This window comes from Rhipicephalus sanguineus, chromosome 3, assembly GCF_013339695.2.
Source record: "Rhipicephalus sanguineus isolate Rsan-2018 chromosome 3, BIME_Rsan_1.4, whole genome shotgun sequence".
Taxonomy (NCBI): Eukaryota; Metazoa; Arthropoda; class Arachnida; order Ixodida; family Ixodidae; genus Rhipicephalus; species Rhipicephalus sanguineus.
In genome coordinates, this window is record NC_051178.1 from 134390816 (window position 1) to 134414348 (window position 23533).

General features: G+C 45.8%; 1 protein-coding gene across 8 annotated transcripts in view; it reads left to right on the forward strand.

Annotated features, from left to right (window-relative positions):
- The window catches only part of LOC119387185 (E3 ubiquitin-protein ligase TRIP12), a 73839-nt gene that overhangs the window by 11369 nt on the left and 38937 nt on the right, over window positions 1–23533 (forward strand). For 4 of the 8 annotated variants that reach the window (XM_049413396.1, XM_049413395.1, XM_049413399.1 and 1 more), the window contains exons 6-16: window positions 2279–2353; window positions 3677–3772; window positions 5317–5597; window positions 7909–8001; window positions 11635–12031; window positions 13377–13441; window positions 13528–13607; window positions 15429–15585; window positions 16290–16437; window positions 17787–18076; window positions 19150–19266. In XM_049413396.1, the coding sequence (XP_049269353.1) occupies window positions 2279–2353; window positions 3677–3772; window positions 5317–5597; window positions 7909–8001; window positions 11635–12031; window positions 13377–13441; window positions 13528–13607; window positions 15429–15585; window positions 16290–16437; window positions 17787–18076; window positions 19150–19266 (1799 nt within the window). Of the gene's footprint in view, window positions 1–750; window positions 933–2278; window positions 2354–3676; window positions 3773–5316; window positions 5598–7908; window positions 8002–11634; window positions 12032–13376; window positions 13442–13527; window positions 13608–15428; window positions 15586–16289; window positions 16438–17786; window positions 18077–19149; window positions 19267–23533 lie in introns of those variants that run through there. The other 4 variants (XM_037654496.2, XM_049413400.1, XM_049413398.1 and 1 more) reach the window with 4 other exon arrangements.

Here is a 23533-nt window from a genome sequence, read left to right on the forward strand (position 1 = left end):
TCAGTTTAGTGCAATTTATCGTAACTTTTATTTTCCTTTTGTGTATCTTCGAACCTGCGCCTCGAAAGGTTAAAGGGGTACTAACACCTGTTCTCGAAGCAGAGTTTGCTCCGTCGTACAAATCTCCTGTTTACAGAGACCACTCTGAGCAAGTGTGAAGCTCAGTATATGCTGATAAGATGTTTCATTTTGACATTGAAGTCCATTTTCATATGACGCAGCTACTGACATCGACACTAGCATGATACATACAATACAGCATACAATATGGCTACTTCCACGTCACCAAAAACATTCAAAATGGCCGCTTGTGCGTTGCCAATGGAGCCATGCAGCGGAGCAGCCATGGAAACGTCGCGATATCTTGTGTGAGCACGTGACAAGGAGCTCATACCGCGTCATGACGTCAGGTTACAGTAAGAACCGAAACTAGCTTTTAAAAACATCTCATTAATTTTTCAGTGTGCGCTCACGCTTACCAGTACATTTTCTAGGCTCTTGAGGACTTGGTCTTCCATGTGACTAAACAAAAGTGACGGAAAATTTTTTTGTCAGTACCCCTTTAAAGTGCAGTTCTCTCAAGTTTTGTTGTAAGGAAAATGTGTGGAAAGGCCTAACTGCAGCATGGTGTGTGTTCCTTGCACTCAGGGGGCCACGGGGGGGATCGGCCGAGAAGGGTTGCGCCCTGGAGAGCGGGGCGGCGGGGGGCCGGGCCAGCAAGGGGGCGCGGGGCCCGGGGGGCAGCAGCAGCGGCAAGGCGGCCACCACGGGGTCGTGTGCCAGTAGCAGTGGCAGCGGCAGTCGGCGGCGTTCGTGCCGGGGGGCCAAGCTGGCCGGGGGGGCACCCTCGGGAGGAGGCCCCATGGACCAAGGGGCCGCCTCCTCCTCTTCCTCCAACCACCACCTGCCGCCACCTGATGCCCAGCCACCCGGTCAGTCTTTTTTTTTTCTCTACCACGAAGATGGTGCAATGGCTAGCCATTTCATTCTGCTGTTGAACACAATGTTGCAGTGGATTGGATGCTGTTGTCAAGAGTGGTCCCATTGTGATGTGGAGTAGATATGTAAAAGCAAAGGAGATTAACCAGAGATTATCTCCTTATCTCGGGTTGGTTACTCTATGCCGAGGAAAGGGGCAAATAGGTTACAAAAGATAAAAGAACAGAAAATGATAACATTGGACTGCCTTGCAATAAAACTTTGGTTGTGGGTTTGTGCACAGTCTGTGTGCATCCTGTTCTTCTTGTCCCTTCTTTGTGGCATCTCTTATGTTTTTGCATGCTGCTTGGCCTGTACTTGGATGAACGTGTCTGCGGACGCTATCGCAGCATGTGTCAAGTTGCCGATAGCATACCTGTCAACCCTCCCGATTTGGCTGGGACACTCCCAAATTCTGCCGTCCTCCTGATTGTACGGGCGCAGCCGTAAATTCCCTGAAAAATCCCTAACCCCACTGTGAGAAAACCGATAACAACAAAGCACATCTGTTCTAAATTTTCTGGCCTTCTAGAACCCCAGCAGCTTTTCAGAAGGGCTTCAGGGCTGTCCCCACTGATTGGGGAGGGGGAGTACAGGGGGTAGTTTCCAATTCTGTTTTTAATTGAAGAATCACCACTACTTCGTTTATGTGTGGCCTTGGTTATTTACTGTTTGGTGCGTAACTTGCGATAACACATAGAAACAAGCCATTTTTTTCCCGTATCGTACTGCAGCGCGTGCCTACCTCATGGCTGCTGTTTTAGGCATCGCAGAGCATAGCGTCTTCATGCAACCTAAGTGTTGTATGCAAAAAAAGTTATTTTTTGCAATGACAATCGTGCTGTGGAACATGTTTTTATGTCAATTTTGGCATAGTATGTCAGTGTCGTGTGGTAGTTAAAGGAGCTCTGAAAAACTTTTCCAAGTAACCATCGAATGGCTTCATTAAAGGAGTTTATTGCCTCATGAATCGACCACCGCAAAAATTTTTAGAACCTGTGAACCATTTATTTGACATCGTGCATGGACAACTCCCCACAGGCATTCTAGGGCAGTTTCAAGGGAAAGAAATGTTGCTAATGCTTTTGGGCAATTTGAATACTAGGCATTGATAAGAGCCCTGTGGCTATGTGCAACATCTTTGAAGCTCCCTGGTGTAAATCCTACCCTGTGTTACAGGTTCATGTTTATTGTGGGGCATTGTCCTTAGTGAAATAAAATGCAATTCTTCAAAATGAGTGTCTGTACCACACTAGAAAACATAACTTGTGTCTAAAAAAATGTACAATTTTTTTTTCAGCTGCCAGTAGAGTTGGTAACAGCTCAGGCACAGCAGACAGCGAATCTGATGACAACGAGATGGGAAGATTGCAAGGTAAGCACTAGCGCTCATTTTTGCTGGAATGTTGTGCAATTTGGCCTGAATCCTTTGCTAGAGAGCACTTGGAAAGCCGTTTATCATCCACAATTGCACAGCTTCATTGCTATGAGTGCTATTATATGAGTGCTTCATTGCTATTATACTTTGTTTCATACATTGCGGGCAATGCTATGCCGGCTAGAAAGATTTTGTCCTGCTGCTCACATTTGTGACAGGGAAAGTAGGGGGTCACGTATCAAAGATATGGTTACTGTTAAATCTGAATTCAGCCCTCATTATTTCAGAAAGATTGCAGACAATTTAAGCTTGCCCTCTAGTCGCCACAAGCATGTGTGCTATTTAATGGTTCATGGTGTATCGAGATGCTAGCATTGAGTTGGAAAGATCGGAACTCTACATTGCCACTGTTTTAATGGAAATTGTGTGAGTATGTCGAAAATGGACCTTACTAGTTCATTGTTTAGCACTGTGTAAGGCACTATGTCGGCTCTTTGCTTTGAGGAAAGCATGGTTACCACTTGTGGTTTCTAGAACTTCTTTCATTTTGCTTTTGTGCTAGATGTACAATGTCGCAAATACCATAGAAGCCATCAGCGATGAAAAGTGATTTACCGTGGCTCTTGTACTGGCATCAAACCTATTATCTACATTGAAATTGTTGATTGCATTGCATTTACAAGCCAGTTCAGTGGCGAAATAAAGGCCGCATGTGCACATGTGCTCTGATGAAAGTGTGCATATCGTGCCTGGAAATTGTGACTGTTTCTCAGTCTCAAGGGTACGAGTGTTGAAGCCTCCGCACTGATTTTTTCCAAAATACAAGCAAGCATTGCGAATCATTTACTTGTCTGCATGTGAAAGGAAAAAAGTAAACATTCGTATGTTGGACACTGCCTTGGTGAAAGAAGTTAGCAAGCTTCCACTTATCACGATTTTGAGAAGTAGCCAAAAACGTGGAGATTTCTGATAAGCTTCAGATGAACATAATTGACATTGGAATTGTTGGATGTGTTTTTCGGATTCACAACCCCTTTCGAGTGTGATACATCAGAGATTGAGTGTACTCTACTTTTGCTTACCAGAGTCGCGAAGGAGCACAAATAACGCACAATTTGGCACAATCTCATGGGTAAAAGTTATACTCCAGAGAGCACTGCAGATTAGTAGACCTGCATGGCGACATGCATAGACCTCTGACCAGACTGCTTGCAAAGTTTGTCTGCTAAGTATGAAACAAAGTACAAAATGACCACACGTTTATGTGGCCTTTACCGGCACAGTACTGATGAATGCTCTGCTACTGCTCTTTGTTTTCAGCCCTGCTAGAAGCCAGAGGCTTGCCTCCTCACTTGTTTGGCGCCCTTGGTCCACGCATGCAGCACTTCCTGCACCGGTCTATCGGCAGCAGTGCCAGTGAGTTTTCGCACATCTTGGGGACAGCGTGCATATTGCATGCTGGGAGTGAGAAAATGGAACTAGCTTTAATATTGGCATGCATGGCGCATGGCTACGAGCTGCCATTTTGCTTCACGTTTCATCGCGAGACGATCTCTAAGACTTTTCCTAAGAATGTGATTGTCCACTGCTAGAAAAAGAAATGGGTAGAAATGCTGTTGGGTCCTTGACAGGATAAGCCGGATGAATTTCTTCATCTGGTGAAAAGGCTGGCAGAAACAGAAACCCACCTTTTCATTTTTGGAGAGACAATATCAATTGTACAGCCACTGGACATCTATTGAACCAAGCTGTTTAGCAACAGGTTGCATAACAAATAGAATTCTGGAAGATAAAACCTTGGCAATCCTTGGGAAGGATCGAGCAACCACGTACAATGTAAATCAGTTTGTGCTGTCTGCAACACGGTTTCTCGTGTCATGCGATGTTGTAGTCTCTTGTTCATTTAGTCTTCAGTTCCCAGCGTGAATTGAGGTTGACAGTATGGTAGATATCTCAGAAGTCATCGGAGACAAAAGCTCCATTTTCGAGAACTTGGCCTCTGACAACTACGAAAACTGGTGAAACATCGTGTATTTTGTAAAATAAGTGCTAGTCACCATGTCCAAAATAAATAGTTCTGCTGGCTGCATTGACTTTGTGTTACTCTTATTTCCTCACCTTTCCCACTATCTGTAGTATTGAACAGTGGCTGCTTGCATTACAGTCAAGATCTCATTAGATTTAAGTAAATGTAGTACACTAATTTGTCTCGTCAGTGCGCTTTAAAAGTTGATATTTGGTGAAGTTATTAGTCCGTAATTGTTTCTGTCGTGCAATAAGGCAAGCACAGGGCTATTATGGTTGCTGCAGATATGGTTATGGTTTGTTTTAATTCTTAAAACATTAAAGGTTCCCTTAGCCAAAGGGCATTGCAGACGAACACTAGTGTTTGTGTAAAATGAAACGCCCGTAATGGCTTTTCTTCCAGAAGCTGCAGGAATTGAGAATTACAGTGTCTTGTGAAAAAATTCTGTGATATCAGCTTTAAGTGTTTCAGCAACTAACATTTTGCTTAATACTTGCTGGCAATATTTTGCCAATCTCCTTTTTGCTTTTGCTCACTTCTTTCTTCAGTAGTGTGCATGCCACATGCCTAGGTCAGATTTGGGGTTTCTGTGGCTTACATGTGACTGTTGCTCTCAGACATGCAATTTTTAACTTGTTTGTTCCAATTGTGGGTATATATATATATACCTGCTAGGCGCTGCAGTGTATGCACAGACATATCTTGTCATCTCTGTTAATCGAAGTATAGTCCATCTTCTACCTTTTTTAATTAAGCCCTTGAAAATTTGTGAGTGCTGCAGCTAAACCTTGGTGAAAGAAACTTCTGATAATTGTGTCCATAAAACACAATGTATCTTATCCTCTTTATAATGACGCTTGCATATCTGCAGCTTTTAGACTTTAGTGTGTCAAATAGCTGTTTATGCATTTTCCCCGTGTTTTTCTGTGTGCAGGCAGCCGAGCACAGCAGCTGTTGGCAGGGTTGCAGTGTGGCGAGGAGGGTCAGCAGTTGCAGGCCACCATGGAGATGTGCCAGCTTTTGGTCATGGGCAACGAGGATACCCTGGCAGGATTCCCCGTCAAACAGGTGGTGCCTGCCCTGACAGCTCTGCTGGCTCTCGAACACAACTTTGACCTCATGAACCACGCCTGCCGTGCGCTCACCTACATGATGGAAGCCCTGCCTCGCTCTTCAGCCGTTGTTGTCGACGCACTGCCGGCGTTCCTCGAGAAGGTGCGTCACTCTGAAGCAACTCGCATCCTAACGAGATTAACTTGAGCCATTTGGTTGTGGCAGCTCGTACGACCCACCATTTTATCTTGGCTACTAAGACATTGTGTTGTGAAGCTTGAGGATGTGGATTTGATTCTTGGCCACTATGGTCACATGTGAGACGGGGGGAAATGCATGAACAGCTGTTTTACTTACATTTAGGGTCACGTTAAAGAACCCCGGGTAACTAGAAGTGTCCCCCACTGTTGCATGCCTCGCAGTCATATATATCGTGGATTGGCCTGTAAAACCACAGAATTTAATCAGTTTTGCGGCAGATCAAACATCTGGGAACAGTTCAACCACTTGGAACAGGACCCACCATCACGTATTTTCCAAATTGTTTACCTGTTTTGTTTTGTGTGTGAACAAGGTGACTTCTAACAGCAATTTTTCATAGCGTGCACTCTTTGAGCGAGTGAGTTCACATCCACGAGATGCATTTTCTTGTGCATTGTTTAAAAGAACGTGTAGCACACAACCTTTAGTCATGGGAGGGTGATCGTTTTGTTGAGCTGTAAGGCATGCGAACTCATGCAACTGCTGTACAGTGTGTATCGACCCCCTTCAGGCAATACTTCTACTGAAGCCTGCGAGGTTTGTGAAAGTTAAATGAATAAATTAGAGCTGTGCGAATAGCAAAATTTCGGGTGCGAAGCGAATTCGAATATTGAAGTGTGAGTGCAAATCGAATCGAATATTTTTCGAATATTTCTCGAATATTTCTAGTATATTTTTCGAATACTTCGAAGTGAAATTGCAGAAAAAGAAGTTACAAAGGATTCCTAAGCATATTCTTATGAGATAGCAACATGAAAGTGTTTCTTTTCGCAAGGTTGATGAAGCACTGGAGGGGTGGTGTTTCATAGCTTTCTTATCAAGAATGAGGCAAAGTAGAGGCCGGATTCTATTTATGTACATGATTTGGTGCAACCAAAGTGTTGCCGACAATACTTTACACGTGATAGGCAAAGATGCCATTTCCGCAGCCTCTCTACCTCTTTCAAATTCTGTGGAAGCCCAACTGATGTGGCGGACAAGGGTGTGCTCCCTTCAAGTCCGGAGTTCCAAATCTGCCTTGTAGACGTCGATATATAAGAACATCTGAAATTTTGGATGCTAAAAAGCTTCGGCTTCCGATTTTTGGACTTCCTGCCCAAATTTCAAGTCCAAAACAGCATTAATTGAGCCCCCACCTCTGCCACATCTTTCATCTCCATGTTGGAACCAGTGTTTTCTTGAGTTAGTACATTTGCGACCGTAGCAGAGCTCGAAAGGCAGCTTTGCCGCTATACCGGGGTGTAATGAGGCGAAGCATATTGAAAATCTAGGGACCACTTCCAATCGGACGTTGACTGTCTTTTGGCAAAGTTCGACCGTAACGGAGCTTGAAAGGCAGCTTTGCCGCAATACCGGGGTGTGATGAGGTGAAGCATATTGAAAATCTAGGGACCACTTCCAATTGGACGTTGACTGTGTCTTGGCAAAGTTCGACTGTCCCGGAGCTTGAAAGGCAGCTTTGCCGCAATACGAGAGTGTAATGAGGTGAAGCATATTGAAAATTTGAAGGGGGGACTTTCAATCGAACGTTGACTGTATTTGTTTTTGGGAAGTTCGAATAGTTCGAATAGTAAAATTCCAGCGCGAATCGAATCAAATAGCCAACACTATTCGAAAAATATTCGAAATTTCGAATATTCGCACACCCCTAGAATAAATAAATAAAAATGCTTCCTAACCATGGCATTTTCACAGACTAAAATTTCTTTGCCATCATCAGTACCTTTTTCTATGTTAAGCAGCAAGCGTAGTTTTTGCTACTACTGGTCATCAATGGCTGCCATAGCAGTGAGTTGGATTGATTGTTTGCAATATCAATCCCATATTCCTTGGTATGGGCAACTTGGTGTCTTTCTTTAGTGTTCCCTGTTTGAATAATCGCTCCTTCCTCTGTCTTTCTCTCCCTGTAATTGAGATTGTGTGTGTGTGTGCATGCACGCCTGCTAAAGAATACCACTATATCGGACATCATAGCCCACATTTCTCGAATGTGCATTCGCTTCAGCTGCACATTTTGCACTTCGATATGTTTCAATAATGCAAGCTTCTGTTGTAGCCCATTGCCTGTGATAGGAATCGTTGGGATCACTAGTGTGCAGGTCATTATGACTGATTTTAAACATTCGCTGGAAATATGTGTTCAATGTAAAATTCCTTGCCTTTTTTCTCTTTAGTGCTTCATTAATACCTTGTAACATTCTTTCTTTTTCAGCTCCAAGTCATACAGTGCATGGATGTTGCTGAACAGTCCCTTACTGCACTTGAGATGTTGTCTCGGCGGCATAGCAAAGCTATCCTGCACGCGGTAAGGAAGATGTTTGTTTATACTACAGTCCCATCTAGCTATATTAGCAGCGTGGTTGGTTTTATAATTCAGCATCTTTTGACTGCACGGTGCTTCAATCCTTCGAATGTCTATCAAATGGTTATGCAGTTGAACCTAGATGTATTGAAAATCTGAAGGGGATCACAAAAAAAGTTGTGTATATAGGCAACTGTTCGATATACGCAATAATTCATTGAGTGTTGGTTCGGTATATGCGGGTTTGACTGTATCATATCTCCATAATGTTTCGTGGTTTGCTGCGGACTCCTCATACATCATTAGAATTGGAGGTTGGAAAAATTAAAATTGTAAACTGTGGACGTGAGCCATCCATGGATATCTTGTGTAGTGGTTGCCAGCCACAGATACAGTCGCTGACTGTTTATTCGGACGCTGAAAATTCGGACATGCTCGTTTATTCGGACACCTTCATGGCACCGCCACTCATCCCATTGTAGTAATGTAAACTCACGACTGAAAATTCGACCGCCCCACAGTGCACCGTTCGATTTTTCGGACTCCGGCTGGCTGATCGAGTGCGACGTTGAGCGCCATGACAAGCTGTCAGCCATGGAGGAAGGAAAACTGTGAGCTGTGTCAGCCATGCTGTCAGCAGTGTTTACAATATTTTTGCTAGGTTACCAGCACTGAAATACAGTCAAATCCCGCTACTATGAAATTGACGGGTCGCGCGAAAAAGTTCATTGTCGCAGAATTTCATTGCAGCGAAATTTCATCTATAGACCACAAAAGTTCGGAAGACCTTATGATCGTGACTCTTCCTTTGGTCCTGGCAAGCGCATGCATTGCCCTTTGCATTTAACTCTCGCTAACTCGGACGTACTTGGCCGCACACCAAGTGAATGTATTTTCTCGCGTATAACACGCACTAAATAATATACAGAAAGTGCTAAACTCGGGGTGCGAGCATAGGCGTGCGCAGGGTTCTGCTTCAGGGGGCTGGGGTGAAGGCGGGCAAAGGGTCACCGCAGTGCCCCCCCCCCTATAATTCAATGTATGGGGCAGACTTTGCTCCCTGCCCCCCCTGCCCCACGCACGCCTATGGGTGCGGGTTATATACGCGAATTTCGGTGCGCAAGTTGGCTTCACGGTAATGCAAGGAAGGTGGCTTTGCGTCAATACGCGAGTTATACACGTGGGTTATACACGAGCAGATACTGTATGCAGGCTACCCTCGAAGCATGTCGAGTGCGTAGCGCCGCGAAGGGGCGTGCCAAAGCAAAGTTCGCTAGAGGCTAACTGAAAACGAAGTGCCGAAGCTCCGCACTACCACAGTCGTAAGCGAGCGAAAGGAAAGCCGAAATGCTTCGTGCCATTTTACGACTTTATTGCCTTTAATCTTTCTTCTGGTGTGTTAGCTGCGTACTTGAGCGTATTCGCTATCAATGATCGCAACAATAGCGACCGCGGTTTTCTGCGCAGTGGTTGCGGCAAATGGTAGTTCCGTTTTCAATCTGTGCGCGCTGGCCATGCGCGTGCCTTCAGAACTGCGTCGTTGCTATCTGTGATCGCGTCTACCGCGGTTTTGACCGCAGCATTGCTTTTGAGTCGATGCGCGTTTGTTGGATGCACGCATACTTTTGTGGTCACCTATGATCGCGTCGACACGGCCGCACTTGTGTTCGCAGCGGTTGCGGCAGGATGTAGTTAGGCTTGGACTAGGTGCATGCTGGCCGCGCGTGTGCCTTCAAAACGCCGTGGATGTCATTCACGATCGCAGGGCTTGCGACGACGAGCAGTAGTTTTGTTTTGAGTGCTACATCAAAAACATTGCGGTAGTTCTTGAAGAACGATTCTTCCGCGGCCAGCACGCGCATCAAACCTGCCGGCAGCATCATGGTGGATGGACGATCTGTCGCCGAGCATCTCAAGGCGAAAAATTTACCATATGTGCGTGTGGGTCTCCGATGAAGACACAGATCTTGCGATGCGGCCGCACGGCTCTGGCAATGAGAAATGGTCGAGTTTCTAGTGGAATTTCGCGGCAATCCTAGGCAAGCTCCTTTTTTTTTATGTGGTGGCACTTGCGAAAACTTCGTTCAAGCGGAAATACCCAGAAAAAGTATTCGTTGTGACGAGACATTTTTTGCACTGTTTTCTATGGGCTGCTGACAGGGAATCGAAAATTATTCGTTGTAGCGATATTCGTTATAGCTGGAGATAGCGCCAGTGTCAAAATCCACGCAGAAATTGCCAATCTCGAAAGCTATGTTTGTTAGCTACGCATAACGGTTGCCTTTTGGCTTTAGCAAGTCAAGTATCCATTGAAATCCATTGAACGGCTATTGCGGCCAAACAGCAGGCCAAGCCAAGCTGAGATTGGAATCGGATCAGTGCGGTGTTTGAGGTGAATGACAGCGCGCACGAGTATGACGCGGATCCTAACTCTTACGAAGAGAGTACGCCAACACAAGCGCTGCAACATCAACTAGCCCAACGTCGTTCCCTTTTGGTGTTTGAGGGTTTGCGTTGTCAGATGTTTCTGTGGCTAGACCTGATCTGCGTCCTGAGCTTTGTGTCTTGCTCCAACGCTGCAACTACAAGGCCCTGACGATGGCAAAAAATGCAGCGATTATTTGCCAGGTGGAAGGCGGCCGACCTCAATCCGAAGTTGCTTGGTAGGTTTCGCTGAGTTGCGTGATGAGATCATCCGTCATCTACTCGAACCAGCGCATGTGGACAGTGACTACCGTGATTACGCGCCTCCCACACCACAACCATAAAATGCGGATTTAGCGTAGGCCGTTGCAGTGCCGACCCACAGGAGTGGCCATACATTGGCTGAAATACAGGCCGACTAGGTCGCGCGTAAGCGTGCATGGGTACAGACGCGCATTGACAAGTTTTTTTCCGACCGTTGGGTCAATACAGGTGCATTTTTCTGGTGAATCGTTTTTTCAGACTCCCGATTATTCGGACTTTTCGGTGGTTCCCGCCTAGTTCGAATAAACAGTCGGCGACTGTATTGAGTTTTGCTGGGAGATGGTTTCACCTGTACACTGCAGCAAACATTGACAGCAACCGAACATACGGTCTCTGCATGCAATCAGAGTTATGAGATAGGTGCCTCTGGGATGTAAAAATCACTAAAGAAAAATGTTCATTTGCCACTCCTTGCAAGCCACTAGTTCTATCCCCTCAGCCCATTTTAGTTTGGTTGGGAAGATTTGAATGAAATATTTCTTCATAACTTTCTTCATTCCATGATACTCACCTTCTGTAAATAAAAAAAGTGCTTATGGTGCTAAGAAATCTGCCCTGCACCACTCGGGTTTCACACCTGACTGACCTGGTACAGCTGCACTCATACGCCTTGCTTTAGAGTCTGAGTGCATGCATACTTCCGTGCACATTTTTATGAAGGCTGCTGTACCTGCCTGTGATGTGTCCACGCCTCGAAGCAAAACTGTGATAAAAGGTTACTCTGCTGATCATGGTACATATTCTCCAGTGACTCTAGAGAAAACATAAACTGACCGTATTGCGAGTTCATTGAACAGAGATTCACTTTGCCGCTGTTGGACTGTCAGAGCTGGTTGACACGCTTGAGGGCGAAATGAGTGCCTTTGTTTTTTGGTTTGGTGAATGCAGCGTGGAGTGTCGGCCTGCCTCACGTACCTGGACTTCTTCTCCATGAGTGCTCAGCGGGCTGCACTGACGGTGGCTGCCAACTGCTGCCAGAGCCTGACAGCCGACGAGTTCCCCTTGGTGGGGGACTCTGTAGCGCTGTTGAGTGGGCGCCTCTCGCATGGCGACCGCAAGTCGGTCGAGTCGGCCTGCTTGGCCCTGGCGCGCCTGGTGGACTGTTTGGCGGCTCACGGGCCCCTTCTCCAGGAGGTTGCTGCCCAAGGGTTGCTACCAGCTGCACAGGGCCTCCTTGCCCTCTCACCACCTCCAGTATCATCGGCCACATTTGTAATGGTGGTCCGCATGTTGGCTGTTCTCTGTGCCGCCTGCCCACATCTTGCAGTCCAGTTGCTGAACAACAGTAAGGCGCCCTCTGCTTGCAATAGGCTTGATTTTAATGAGGGGTGGTTGAAGGTCCTTGACTAAGAGCAGCTGTGGCACAGGGAATATTTTTGTTCTGCAGTAAAATGGTGCATTATTGGTCATAAAAATTAAACCTGTCTGCTGGAGAAACAATGGCTCTTATGCAAAAATATCACTGAGATATCACACACAACCCTTTGTGCCACAAGAGCAGTCTGGTATAGGGGCAGTGGACCAGCTGACAGGGTTTGCCATACATCCTGAACCGTTGGCATTAGAGAAACAGATGGGCTTTGTATATTCCAGTATTAAAGACGATAGTCTTTCTTGGGGAACTTAAACGCAGAAATTTTGGTCTGTCTGTCTGTTTGTCTGTCTGTCTGTCACCTGATTCAGCTACCCGGCCAAAGTTTGACCACTTGCTGAAAGCCCAGCCATCTTGAACTGGTAGCGCCATTCATACTTGTGAACATTGTCAATCAAAAAGCAAATGTTACACATATCTGAGGTGCAACATCAATACGTAAGTATTAGGTGGTGTGTTCCTTTACTAGAAAAAATACATAGATGCGTAATTCTAAAGACCCTACTGTTTCTTAGGCTGCGTTGAAAATGCTAGTGTTTTTTCGGCTGCGCTGCAAATGCTACGCTGTGAGCCAGATGCGGCGATTCCACATAGAGGAGGAGGACTCATGTAGTATGGCCGGCAGAAGACTATTGCCTTTCGAAGACATTTGCAGCGAAGCATGCAGATACGTGGCCAATTTTTTCTGTTTGTTGTCATACGCCACTTCTCTCTCATGCCAAGCACAAGAGTCCTAAATGTGTATTTGGAGCAACCTCTCTCTCCAGAGGATGACACACTGTGGACTGCTCTGGATCCTTGGTACTTGAACGACAGCACAAAATAGATGGACCAAGGAAGAGAGGACACAAACGACGCTGTTTGTGTCCTCTCTTGGTGACCGTCTATTTTACGCTGTTGTTCAAGTACCGAGGATTTCAACGAACTCACCTTCGTCTGCCATCCTTCTTCTGGATCCCTCATTTAAATTCAAGATTGGTTTTTGCAGGAACAGCTTTTGTTACAAAAACAAGCATACTGTGCTGCCACTTGTGATAGAAAATGCAAATCCTCTTTGACAGTATTTCAAGGAACAATTGCACATCGCACTGCTGCAGTAAAAGCACGTGTCAAAGGAACTACAGTGGCTGTTGTGGCTTAAGCATGACTGCAGAGGGCTAACCTTAAAGTCGTTCTTGGTATCTCTCCATCACGATATGCTTGTGACCTCTGCCAGTCAAGTTCCAAGAATTGTGTTGTCCTCTCTTGCCATTTACAGACATTGCCGAGACACTGCGCTTTCTTCTCATGGGCAACTCGGATCCTCTAGGAGATGATATAGAGGTAATCATACGCCACTCATTTTGTTTTCATCCTACTGAACAGTAACCTAAAAAACAGTGAAGTGCACTTCTTTTCAACTGAAGCAGTTCTATGTATTTCTGCCTCCAATGACTCAGCTTGTTCCAAGGAGTCCTCAAGAGCTGTACGAGATAACATCGCTGATAGCGTAAGTGATAGGCTGCCTTGATTCCTTTTTGAAAGGTGTCCTGTGCAGCCTTTTGCATATTTTCAGCTGCTGTTTTAGAGAAAAATGCTTTTCTCCTGTATCTAGCTGTGTTGCCTTTTGCTGAACCATTTGCTAGACTTCGTAAAGTTGTGTGGCCTTATCCTATAGTTGTGTGCCCACAACTACATAGTAAAAGTACAGACCAGAGCTACTGAATGTTTGCAGATGTACAAATAATTGAAACTTTTCTTAAACCTGAGAAAGTCTTGAAATCTTTATCGAAAATTAGCATCCGCTGCGAAGAACCAGAAGTCTGCACGGAATGTACAACCCACTGCTTGCCTTGGTTACACTCGCAACTTGAAGAATTTTTCATGTTTCAGTAAATTTTAACCAAAAAGTATTCTGTTCTCATGTGGTTCTTAAAAAGTTAATACAGTATAGACCGCTTATAACGTAAGTCGCCGGAGTCGCGAATATCCGCACTATAAGCGGTACCGCACTATAACCAAAACAACCTTTTTCAAAGGCTGCACTTGCGCAAAACGTGTTGAGCAAGCCTCGCGTGTCCGATAATCGACATATGCGATATGGGGCGCTTACAACGACTTAAATCTCCGAATGTTCAAAAATCAACCGCCAAAGACCCGCATTGCCAACGAAATGAACACGGGGGAAAAAAGCAAACAAAACAAAGTGGCGTCGCGGAAATTCGCCGACTACGTTTCAGGCCACCTCGAGGTATGCGCATTACACAGAAACCATGTCGAATCGCGACCGAAATTTCACGTGCTGAGCGGTACCGATCGTTCGATTTCACGGGCGCGCACGCGATGTCCAAGACATTGCAATCGAATCCGGAACCACCATTCGAGAGTTGCATGTGCCGACCATGCCATCGTTTTCATTAACGATATGATTCCCTTCCCTTCAAGTGCAGCCATCGCAAAAAGTTTCGTTGATTCCGCACCAAACCGCAACTTTTATCGCCCGCGACCGCTACCGAAAAGCAACCAACGCTGATTAGGCCTAGCCGGCGGTTCAGCATATTGTCGCGGGAAGTTTGTCCAAGACAACATGAAGATCGGACGTCGAAAAGATCGCACTCAAGTACTAACCCAAGAACAGCGCGCGTGATACGAAGTTTTGTGTTCGCGGCCGGGAGATCAACGGCGACAAAAGCCCGCCAAGCTCGTTTAAGTCCGCGCACTGGCAGAAAAGGCGAAAGCTCGCGTCATGAAGCCGCAAAACTTTTCAATTCGCGGACGAGGTAGCAAACGCGATATCTGTAGCAAGTGTGATAACGACGGCGCTTTTCCCGACAGGAAACTTACTTTAAAGCGCACTTGATGAGGACGCAATCGTACGTTCCACGCGGAACGCACTGCCGGCAAGCGGCCGCGGAGCCTTGCCGCCGCCGGTGCAAAGGCTACTCCGTCGCCTAGGCAACCACCATCCTTCCCCACTCGGCGAGCCCGCACAGCGCTGCCACGGTCTTTTTCCTCCCTCCGCCCCTCGTTCGTTTACTGTGCGTGCCCTCGCCCTTCGTAACGACCTCGTCGCTCCCTCCCCAGCGGCGTACCTCCTTTGAGAACCGCACTCGCTACCGCGTTTGTCAGAAATATTTTCCCACAACCGCATTATAAACGGTATTTCATCTTGGGGGACTGCACAATAAGCGGTATGCGTATACATGCGGTTCTATGGGAGGGTAAACGGGAGTCTAAAAAGACCGCATTATAACCGGTCCTGCACTATATGCGGTTACGTTATAAGTGGTCTGCACTGTATTGTACGAAATGGGATGCACTTTCTTTGCAGAGAGCTAATGCCAGTGCTGCCTCAGGATGGAATCTTCGTGGTGGACTCGCTCCTAGTGAAGCCAAATGCTCACCAAACTGATGCGGTGCTGTGGAAGTGGAGAGATGACAGAGGGCTTTGGCACCCATACTCTTCCATTGACTGCAAAATCATTGAGGCAAGTGTCATGGTGTCAGTCTAAAATGAGACATCTTACAATGAGCTAGGTGTCACGTAGACTATTTTACTTCACAATAGTGCTGCTGCAAATGCTGCATGCACAGTGTTGGTTTTGTATCAGATTGCATGCTGTAGCGATCTCTGGACACATTTTCTTGGCAGAAAAGCCACACGTTAGAATTACTGTAAACCATTGTCACAACAGTCTCTTTAATCTTACGTGATGACTTGTGTGAACATGCAGGAAGGCTTTCAGTATTTTAATAGTACTAAGCTTATAATAGGGTGTGAAGTGGTTTTTGAAGCTTTTGAATTTGAACCTGTTATATTCAAGGCCTTGAAAGCAGTTTTACCGAGTGTTTAAGAATCCTAAAATTTTGCTTTTGAGGCTTTCCTGGTTCCACAAGGTTTGTGCATCGAGGGTCAAGCCAATTCAATTAAATTAACATTCTTGTCATGGGGAGCCACTTAGTTTCTGGTGGCTCTCACAAAAGAAGCTTTGCAAGGATTCATGTGCACTAAGATAAGTTTGCTTCTCGTCAATTATAGCATTTCGTTTTCAAGCATTTTGGATAATTAATCCTTGAAAATGCTCAGTCATGGCATTGCAAGTCCTTGAAAGCCTTGATTTTTTTTTCTGCAAAAGCTGCTATGGCAGCTGTGAAAAAGTAAGCATTGCATGCCTCTCCCTGCTTTGCACAGGCGGCTCACCAGTCGGGTGAGGACGAGATCAGCCTCTCCACGATGGGCAAGACTTACACTCTTGACTTCAACTTGATGCAGCAGATCAATGAGGACACTGGTACTGCACGACCTGTGCAGAGGGTCACCAACCAGGGCATGGCACAAAGTGAGTAGCACGTCTGGCCACCTTTGTGGGCATGCTCCTTGGTGGCACGCATTGTGCGTGGAAGGCTGTGCACTTAATTAGTTGTACAAATGCATCTAAACACAAGTGAAACCATTGACAAGCTGCTCATCTACAGCATATGAGATGTAACAAAGAGAGTAATGTGTATAGTATGCCCTTGTATGCTTCACTGAAATCCCCTGTTCACTCATATATGTGCATATGTCCCTACTTACACGACTTTTTTCTTGAGTGAAAATCACACCACCAACCCAGCACTGCGAGTGCTAATCTGCTGGATACTTGAGCATGATGGCCAACTACAGATGTTAAGTGTGTCCTGGTGCAAGCTGCACTGCCTGTAGACAGCTAGTGCTCATGCTTTTTTAAAAAATTTTTTTTGCAAGAATGATCATGCCATTGGTCGTATCGACAAATTCTTAGTGTCCCCAGAACTTCAGCGGCGTGATGTGCTTCATGTTATGACATGACTTTGCTCTATGGAGACCCACAATTTTGCAGTTGTTCTCTGGGAAAGTTAGTGTGTGTATTTGTTGTCAGAGTAAATACATCACATATTTCCATGTTCTGCCCTAAGAATAAGGGTGTGTCCATTGCAAAGTGTGCACCAGAAGGCTTATGATAGGCATATCAGAGGGTGTCCAGATCCATACCTTCGTGGCAGTTGCCTCGGATTAACAAAAATAAATCTGAAGGCGACATCTCTTTGTTTGCTGAAAGTGATCACTGACATAATAAACTTGCCATGGTCACCATACAACACCAATGAACAGTTTAGACTGATAAATTATACTCTGAAAACTCTGTTGTCGTTAATTTCACCATCATAGGTTTATCAGTAAAGTTTCATTTTTAAATTCCACGCCGAAATCTCTGCACGTTACATGATGGATATCAGTGTTTTTTTGTTTTTTGGCAACAGTGGTTCTACAAAATATCCTGAAATTTGGTATTAAGTCTCTGGTTCCCTCAGAGCACGAGTTACTTCATATTTACCGGTTAGGAATTACGTAGGGCCTAGTAGACTCCGTCAATATCTGATGTCACAGTGATTGGTGCGGGAACTCCATGGTGGCGTCGCCACCCGCATTTTTTTATTGCATGTCTTCTCGCTTACCAAGCGTCTTCAAGCAGCAAGTGTGGTGATCTTGGTTTTGTGAAAAGAGTAATTTAGTAAGACGCGAAAAATTGTTTTTCTCTTTAGCGTCCCTTTAAAGCCTTATTTTCTTGCAAAAGTTTGACGTTAGCGGTTGTAAATTGTGTCACAAGCACACCTGTGCAAGTGCATCGATGAAATGTCCTTGTGAAACCTTTTTCCTGTATGGCAGTGCTGTCGGGCGGCGCTTCAGCAACCGCAACGGGAGCATCCTCGTCTTCTCCTTCGTCTTCCTCCTCTTCGCCGTCACAAAGTGGCGGAGGGGCCGCTGCCGTGGCAGCTGACCCACGTGCCATGTGGCTTCGCGAGCAGAGCCACGCTGGGGGCCGGGCGTTCCTTGGAGCCCTGTTTGGTGCTCTGCACGAGGTGTACAGCAGCTCTGCGGGACCTGCGGTGCGGCATCGCTGCCTGCGGGCACTGCTGCGCATGGTGCACTGTGCCCCAGCACCACTCCTGGCAGAGGTGTGTTGAGAAGCTACTGTGCATGTGCATCTTAAAGGAGCACTGACACCATTTTTTGAAGGCGAGTTTACTCTGCCATACAAATCTCCTGTATACAGAGACTGCTCTGAGCAAGTGTGAAGCTCAGCAAATGCTGATATTTTATTTTGATATTAAAATCAATTTTTCCATGGTGCACCTGCTAACATTGACACTAGCTTGACGTCTGGCTACAGCACTAATTCTGGTGACTTCACGCAGCAGTATGGCTAGTTGTGATGACGTCGGGTACGAAAACTTCCGAAATGGCTGCTTGTGCATCACCAAAACATTCAAAATGGCCGCTTGTGCGTCGCCAACGGAGCCACGGTGAGGATCCGCTGTGGGAACGTCGAGATATCTTGCGTGAGCACGTGACGAGAATCTCATACCGTGCTGTGACGTCTGGGTGCAGTAGGAACCGAAACTAGCTTTTAAAAACATACTAAATTGCTTTTTCAGCGTGCACTCATGCTTAGCAGTACATTTTCTTGGCTCTTGAGGGCTTGGCCTTTCATTTGATGCAAAAAAACAACAGAAAATTTTCGTGTCAGTACCCCTTTAATGCTCTCTAAGGCTTTATTCACACAGCCATCAAGCACTCAATGTCATCGTCGTGCCATTGGCATCTGTCATGACAGTGTTTTCGCATTGGCTTCTCCTCGAATGCGACATGCCAGTGGCATTGGCCGATGGTGTTAACATTGCTGGTGACCCTTTTCCTTTTTTTAAAGGGCAGTCTCATGATGGACGCTGATGTTGGAATGGTGACACTACTGAGTGTTTGGCTGGTGTGGAAATAGGGCAGTAGAGGAATGGTGGGACAGTTTGTACAGTGCTACTATGTATTTGCAATGAACGAAAGAAGGGGAATTTTATGAGCCCGTTTTTCTTTGTTAGACATAACATGTCTTTTAGTTCTTAATAAAGATTTAGCACTGTAGCACGCTTTGGGGGAAATGGTTAATCCCTTGTCAAGTACTTGATTGCTTTTTTTAAAAAGTTTTTTCACTCAACACCCCTGGTGGTATTTTGTTTGTGTGGATAAATTCCAGGTGCTGCGATCCCAACTTGTTGCGTCTCACCTGGCAGCCATGCTCTCCTCTCAAGACCTCCACGTTGTGGTGGGTGCCCTACAGATGGCCGACATCTTGATGCAGAAGCTGCCTGAGGTGAGTGAGCATGACATCTGGTGCCTTGTGGCAGGTTGGGAGTTGCCAAGATATTTTGTGGATGGTTCATTTTTATAGCTGCTTAATTTTTTGGAATCCTCTGCACACTACCACCTAAAGTGGAATTTTGAATGTGTTTTATTCTCTGAAATTTTTGTAATTATAATAAAAAGTCGCTCGAATGCGAAGGGAAGGTAGAAAAGTAAGCTCAATTATTTTTTACAACAGAAATGCATTGGAACATACGTGAAACAAAAGTACGACAAAAGATGTGACAAGCGATTGAAAAATTCTGCAAGCTGCTCGATGAAAAGAGAAGCCCAAGTCCACTTATTATAAGCAGAACTGGCAACTCTGCTGCACAGGGCAGTTCTTGCTGTAAATAATAAAATTAGCAGTTTTGTATTTGTGAAAAATAGGCTTGTGCGAATAGTAAATTTTAGGTTCGAAGCAAATTGGGAGCGAATAGGGATTTGGTAGAATTCTTTCGAGTCGAATTCGAATAGTATATATCGCATATTATAAAGAAAAACGAGCATATTTGTCATGACCTAACTAACCTGCACAATATTTTTTTTTAATTGAAACAAGGCATGTGCAAATGTCATTCTTTTTGGTTCAAAGGGAAGTGGAAGCAACTTTGAATAGTAGCAGGATTTGACTTTCGGTAAAATGCAAGTAACAACCTGCAAAATGCATTACGTCTTGAAATTTACTATACTTAGAGCATACAAGCCGATATAACGAGCTTTTAAACTTAAAAATGATGAATCGATGTGAGGGTAATTTGTTCATTTAACCTTAAAGTGGAGCTTCGCGGCAGTGTGGATTTCCCCTGGATAGATGTATTCACGGTATAGCGCCCCTCCACTGCAGTGAAATCACCTTTACAGGGGGTTACGTGCGGTTTATATATGTCTATTCTTTCATTTCAAATACTTTGAAATTTAGAATAATTTAAATTCGTTTTGAAGCGAATTTGAATACTCTAATATTCGTTCGAATGTTCGAACTGCTCAAATATTTGCACAAGCCTAGTGAAAACGGTTGGGTAATCCTTCAAGGAAGGGAGTGTCTTGTGCATAGGTCGGCAAAAAATGCGGAGCTCACTCAGATTCACTCGCGAAACATATCTTACCGTCAGGGCTCACTCGGACTCAGACTCACCAAACTTTTCTTCATCCGGACTCACTCGGACTCAGACTCACTATAATTTTTCTCAACCAGACTCACTCGGACTCAGACTCACCAATATTTTATTTACTCGAACTCACTCAGACTCACGGCTCGATCTGAGTCTGAGTGAGTCTGAGTGAGTCGACTCGTGAGTCCGTTAGTATTAAATTATCCTTTTTCTACCGTAATGTCAATGCTCTTTAACACCAATATCTCGCATAATCGGTGCGCTACTTAGCACCTTTTGATCTCGTACCTTCAAATACGAGTTATCTGAGTTTGCAGTTCAATAAGGACCTTTTTATTGAAAGTCATGACTCACACGAGATATTTTTATCAGTAATTTCCCATGAAAAAGTTTGCGAGGGGAGGTCAAGGCACCTCCTTCCCCTCTCCCTCCTCAAATCACGCCTCTGATCAATAAATATTGAGCTGACATATGAATGGTAGCGCGTAGAAGTATGCGGGAGTATACGGGAGTATAAACGTGAGCTGACATAGGGCTGATAGTCATGCTAAAGTTGAGTAGATAGGACCATAGGTCGGCAAAAATTGTGGAGCTCACTCAGACTCACTCATGCAATATATTTTGCCCTTAGGGCTCACTCGGACTCAGACTCGCCAAACTTTTCCTCAACCGGACTCACTCGGACTCAGACTGACGAAAATTTTTCCCATCCGAACTCACTCGGACTCACACTCACAAAAACTTCACTCACTCGGACTCACTCAGACTCAGACTCACGTCTCGATATGAGTCTGAGTGAGTCTGAGTGAGTCGACTCATGAGTGAGTTTGCCGACCTATGGTCTTGTGACATCATGTATTAGCAATAGGGACTTGCTGTGTATGTTGTCATTGCACTTGAGCTTTGTTTGACATGAACACACTGATGGGAGTCTGGCAGAAAGTTTGTCATCACATCTGCTTTCCATAGATTTTGTTGCGGTTGTGCACGAAAGCGATTCAGCATTTGCCTATAGAGGCTTGTGGCGAAGGTGGCCATGCATGTAAGGGCATATATGCAGTAAAACCCCCTTAATATGTGCCTGCCGAGAGCACGGCATAACTATGTACTAAACCATAGGTCGGTAAACTCACTCATGAGTCGACTCACTCGGACTCTGATAGAACTGCGAGTCTGAGTGAGTCCAGGTGAGTGACATTTTTGTGAGTCTGGGTGAGAAAAATTTTGGTGAGCCTAAGTCTGAGTGAGCTCCACATTGGTTATTGATCAGAGGCATGAGTTAGGGCTTTAGTATGTCGCCGTAAAATAAAAAATGAAAGATAGAAGGGGGAAGCCCATTCAACATGTGTATGCCGGGCTTAAGCCAATCAGAAATTAGAGATTATGGGAAATATCCCTAATAGAAATTCAGAAAATAAAAACCAGTTGGTAAAAATAACACAGGTGGAAGGTATGCAAGTAACGCCAATGACCTAGGTAAAGTGTTTATGGGACTGTACAGTTTTTTTAGTGAGTCTTGAGTCCGAGTGAGCCTTAAGAGCAAAATATCTTTCAGTGAGCCTTAGTCCGACCTATGCACTAAGCTGCAGTACATAGTAACCGCCAAGTAGAAATTTGCATCTGCCAACACATGCCACTACCAAAAAAAAAAAGTGTTGTGCCACAGCCTAAGGTACCCACTACAAGGCTTCTTTCTTTCTGTCAAAGTACAAAGAGATTCCAGCTCTCTCTCACAACTGTCCGATGGCATGCGCTGGCGACGCCGAGGAGCATTTTGAAACTACAGTCGAACCCGTTTATAACGAACTCGAAAGTGTCGCGAAAAGTGGTCGTTATATCAGTAGTTCGTTGTATATGGACTCGCCCTTAAAAACGTGCGCTTAGCGGCCAAGGCGTTTTTTTTTTCTTTGTGCACTTTTATTAAAGTGCTAACAACCCCTTCGGTGACAAGCTAAGCCTTTTCGCGTCGTGAAACGATGCCCGCTGCGTGCACACGAGTGAATTAACCGCCTTTGCGATGAGCTGACACCGTTTCACCAAAGCGCGGTACCGCGACGTGGAGCCGATCATCTCTGGCTAGTTGCGTGCAGCACGTCGCCTACTCGGGTCGCGGAGTCACTGCCGGGCCACTTGCTGTATGCCGTATGCGCGCGTTTGTACGTTCTTCGTGCTTGCTTCACTCCGGAAAAGTGCACGGGTGCGGCGACTAGCCTCCTCGTTCAACGCGGCGAAAACAAGCATTTTCCAAGCAACGCACACTCTACGTCTCCGCGATGCTCTCGCGGCCCTGCACGACAATGCGCGGCGCACTTCAGTTGTCACCTAGTCAAACACGCAGTATACACTCGCTGTCAGTGCATCGACGTTTCTCGGTGCCCGCGCCGCTCAACAACAGAGAGCTACTTTCCTTTCTACAAAGCTACGCGCACTTTAAAGCGGTCTCGCACGACGCGGCGGCGGCGAACTTGCGAATGGCAGCATGGCTAAGCATGGCGCGCTCGTACCGCCGTCAATCCGCAGTGTGCGGCGTACGCCACATGCGCAGCCGAGCAGATATCTACAGATGCCTGTGATAAGGTTGTCGGCTATGAGGCATAATAGCATGTTCATCGACGGCCGCCACCTCACCTTCGCTCTTTTCTGATGCTTATCCGCGAAGGCATCGCCGCAATCGCGCAGAAGTCGTAATCACCGACCGACCGGTCTGCCGTTACCGAAAAGACTGACGACTTTTCGCGGCACATTGTGGCGTCGACAAGTTTAGGGACGCAGTGAACCTTTTTGCGATGGAAAGTTATCGCGGTTATCACTTCTTGCATTTATGCCTTCTTGCGTTCCAAGGCATTGTTTGGTTCATCGCAGGCGGTCGTAGCTGCAGAGAACGGCGTCAGGAAAGGTTACCGTGCGAAAGCTGACCGCAAGGCTTCATGCTGCCTACTATTTTTTTTTTCCCTCACTGCCATTCTACCACTGAAGAAACGCCTGGAAAGTGAGCGACCTCGCTCACAGCGTCTGAAATCTGCGTGCGGTGTTCGCCGATCTGGGTATCTTAGTCTCAAGTAAACTGGAGCGGGGCACGCGCGAGCGTGCGCCTCTGTCACGCTTTAGAAGGCATGTTTTAAC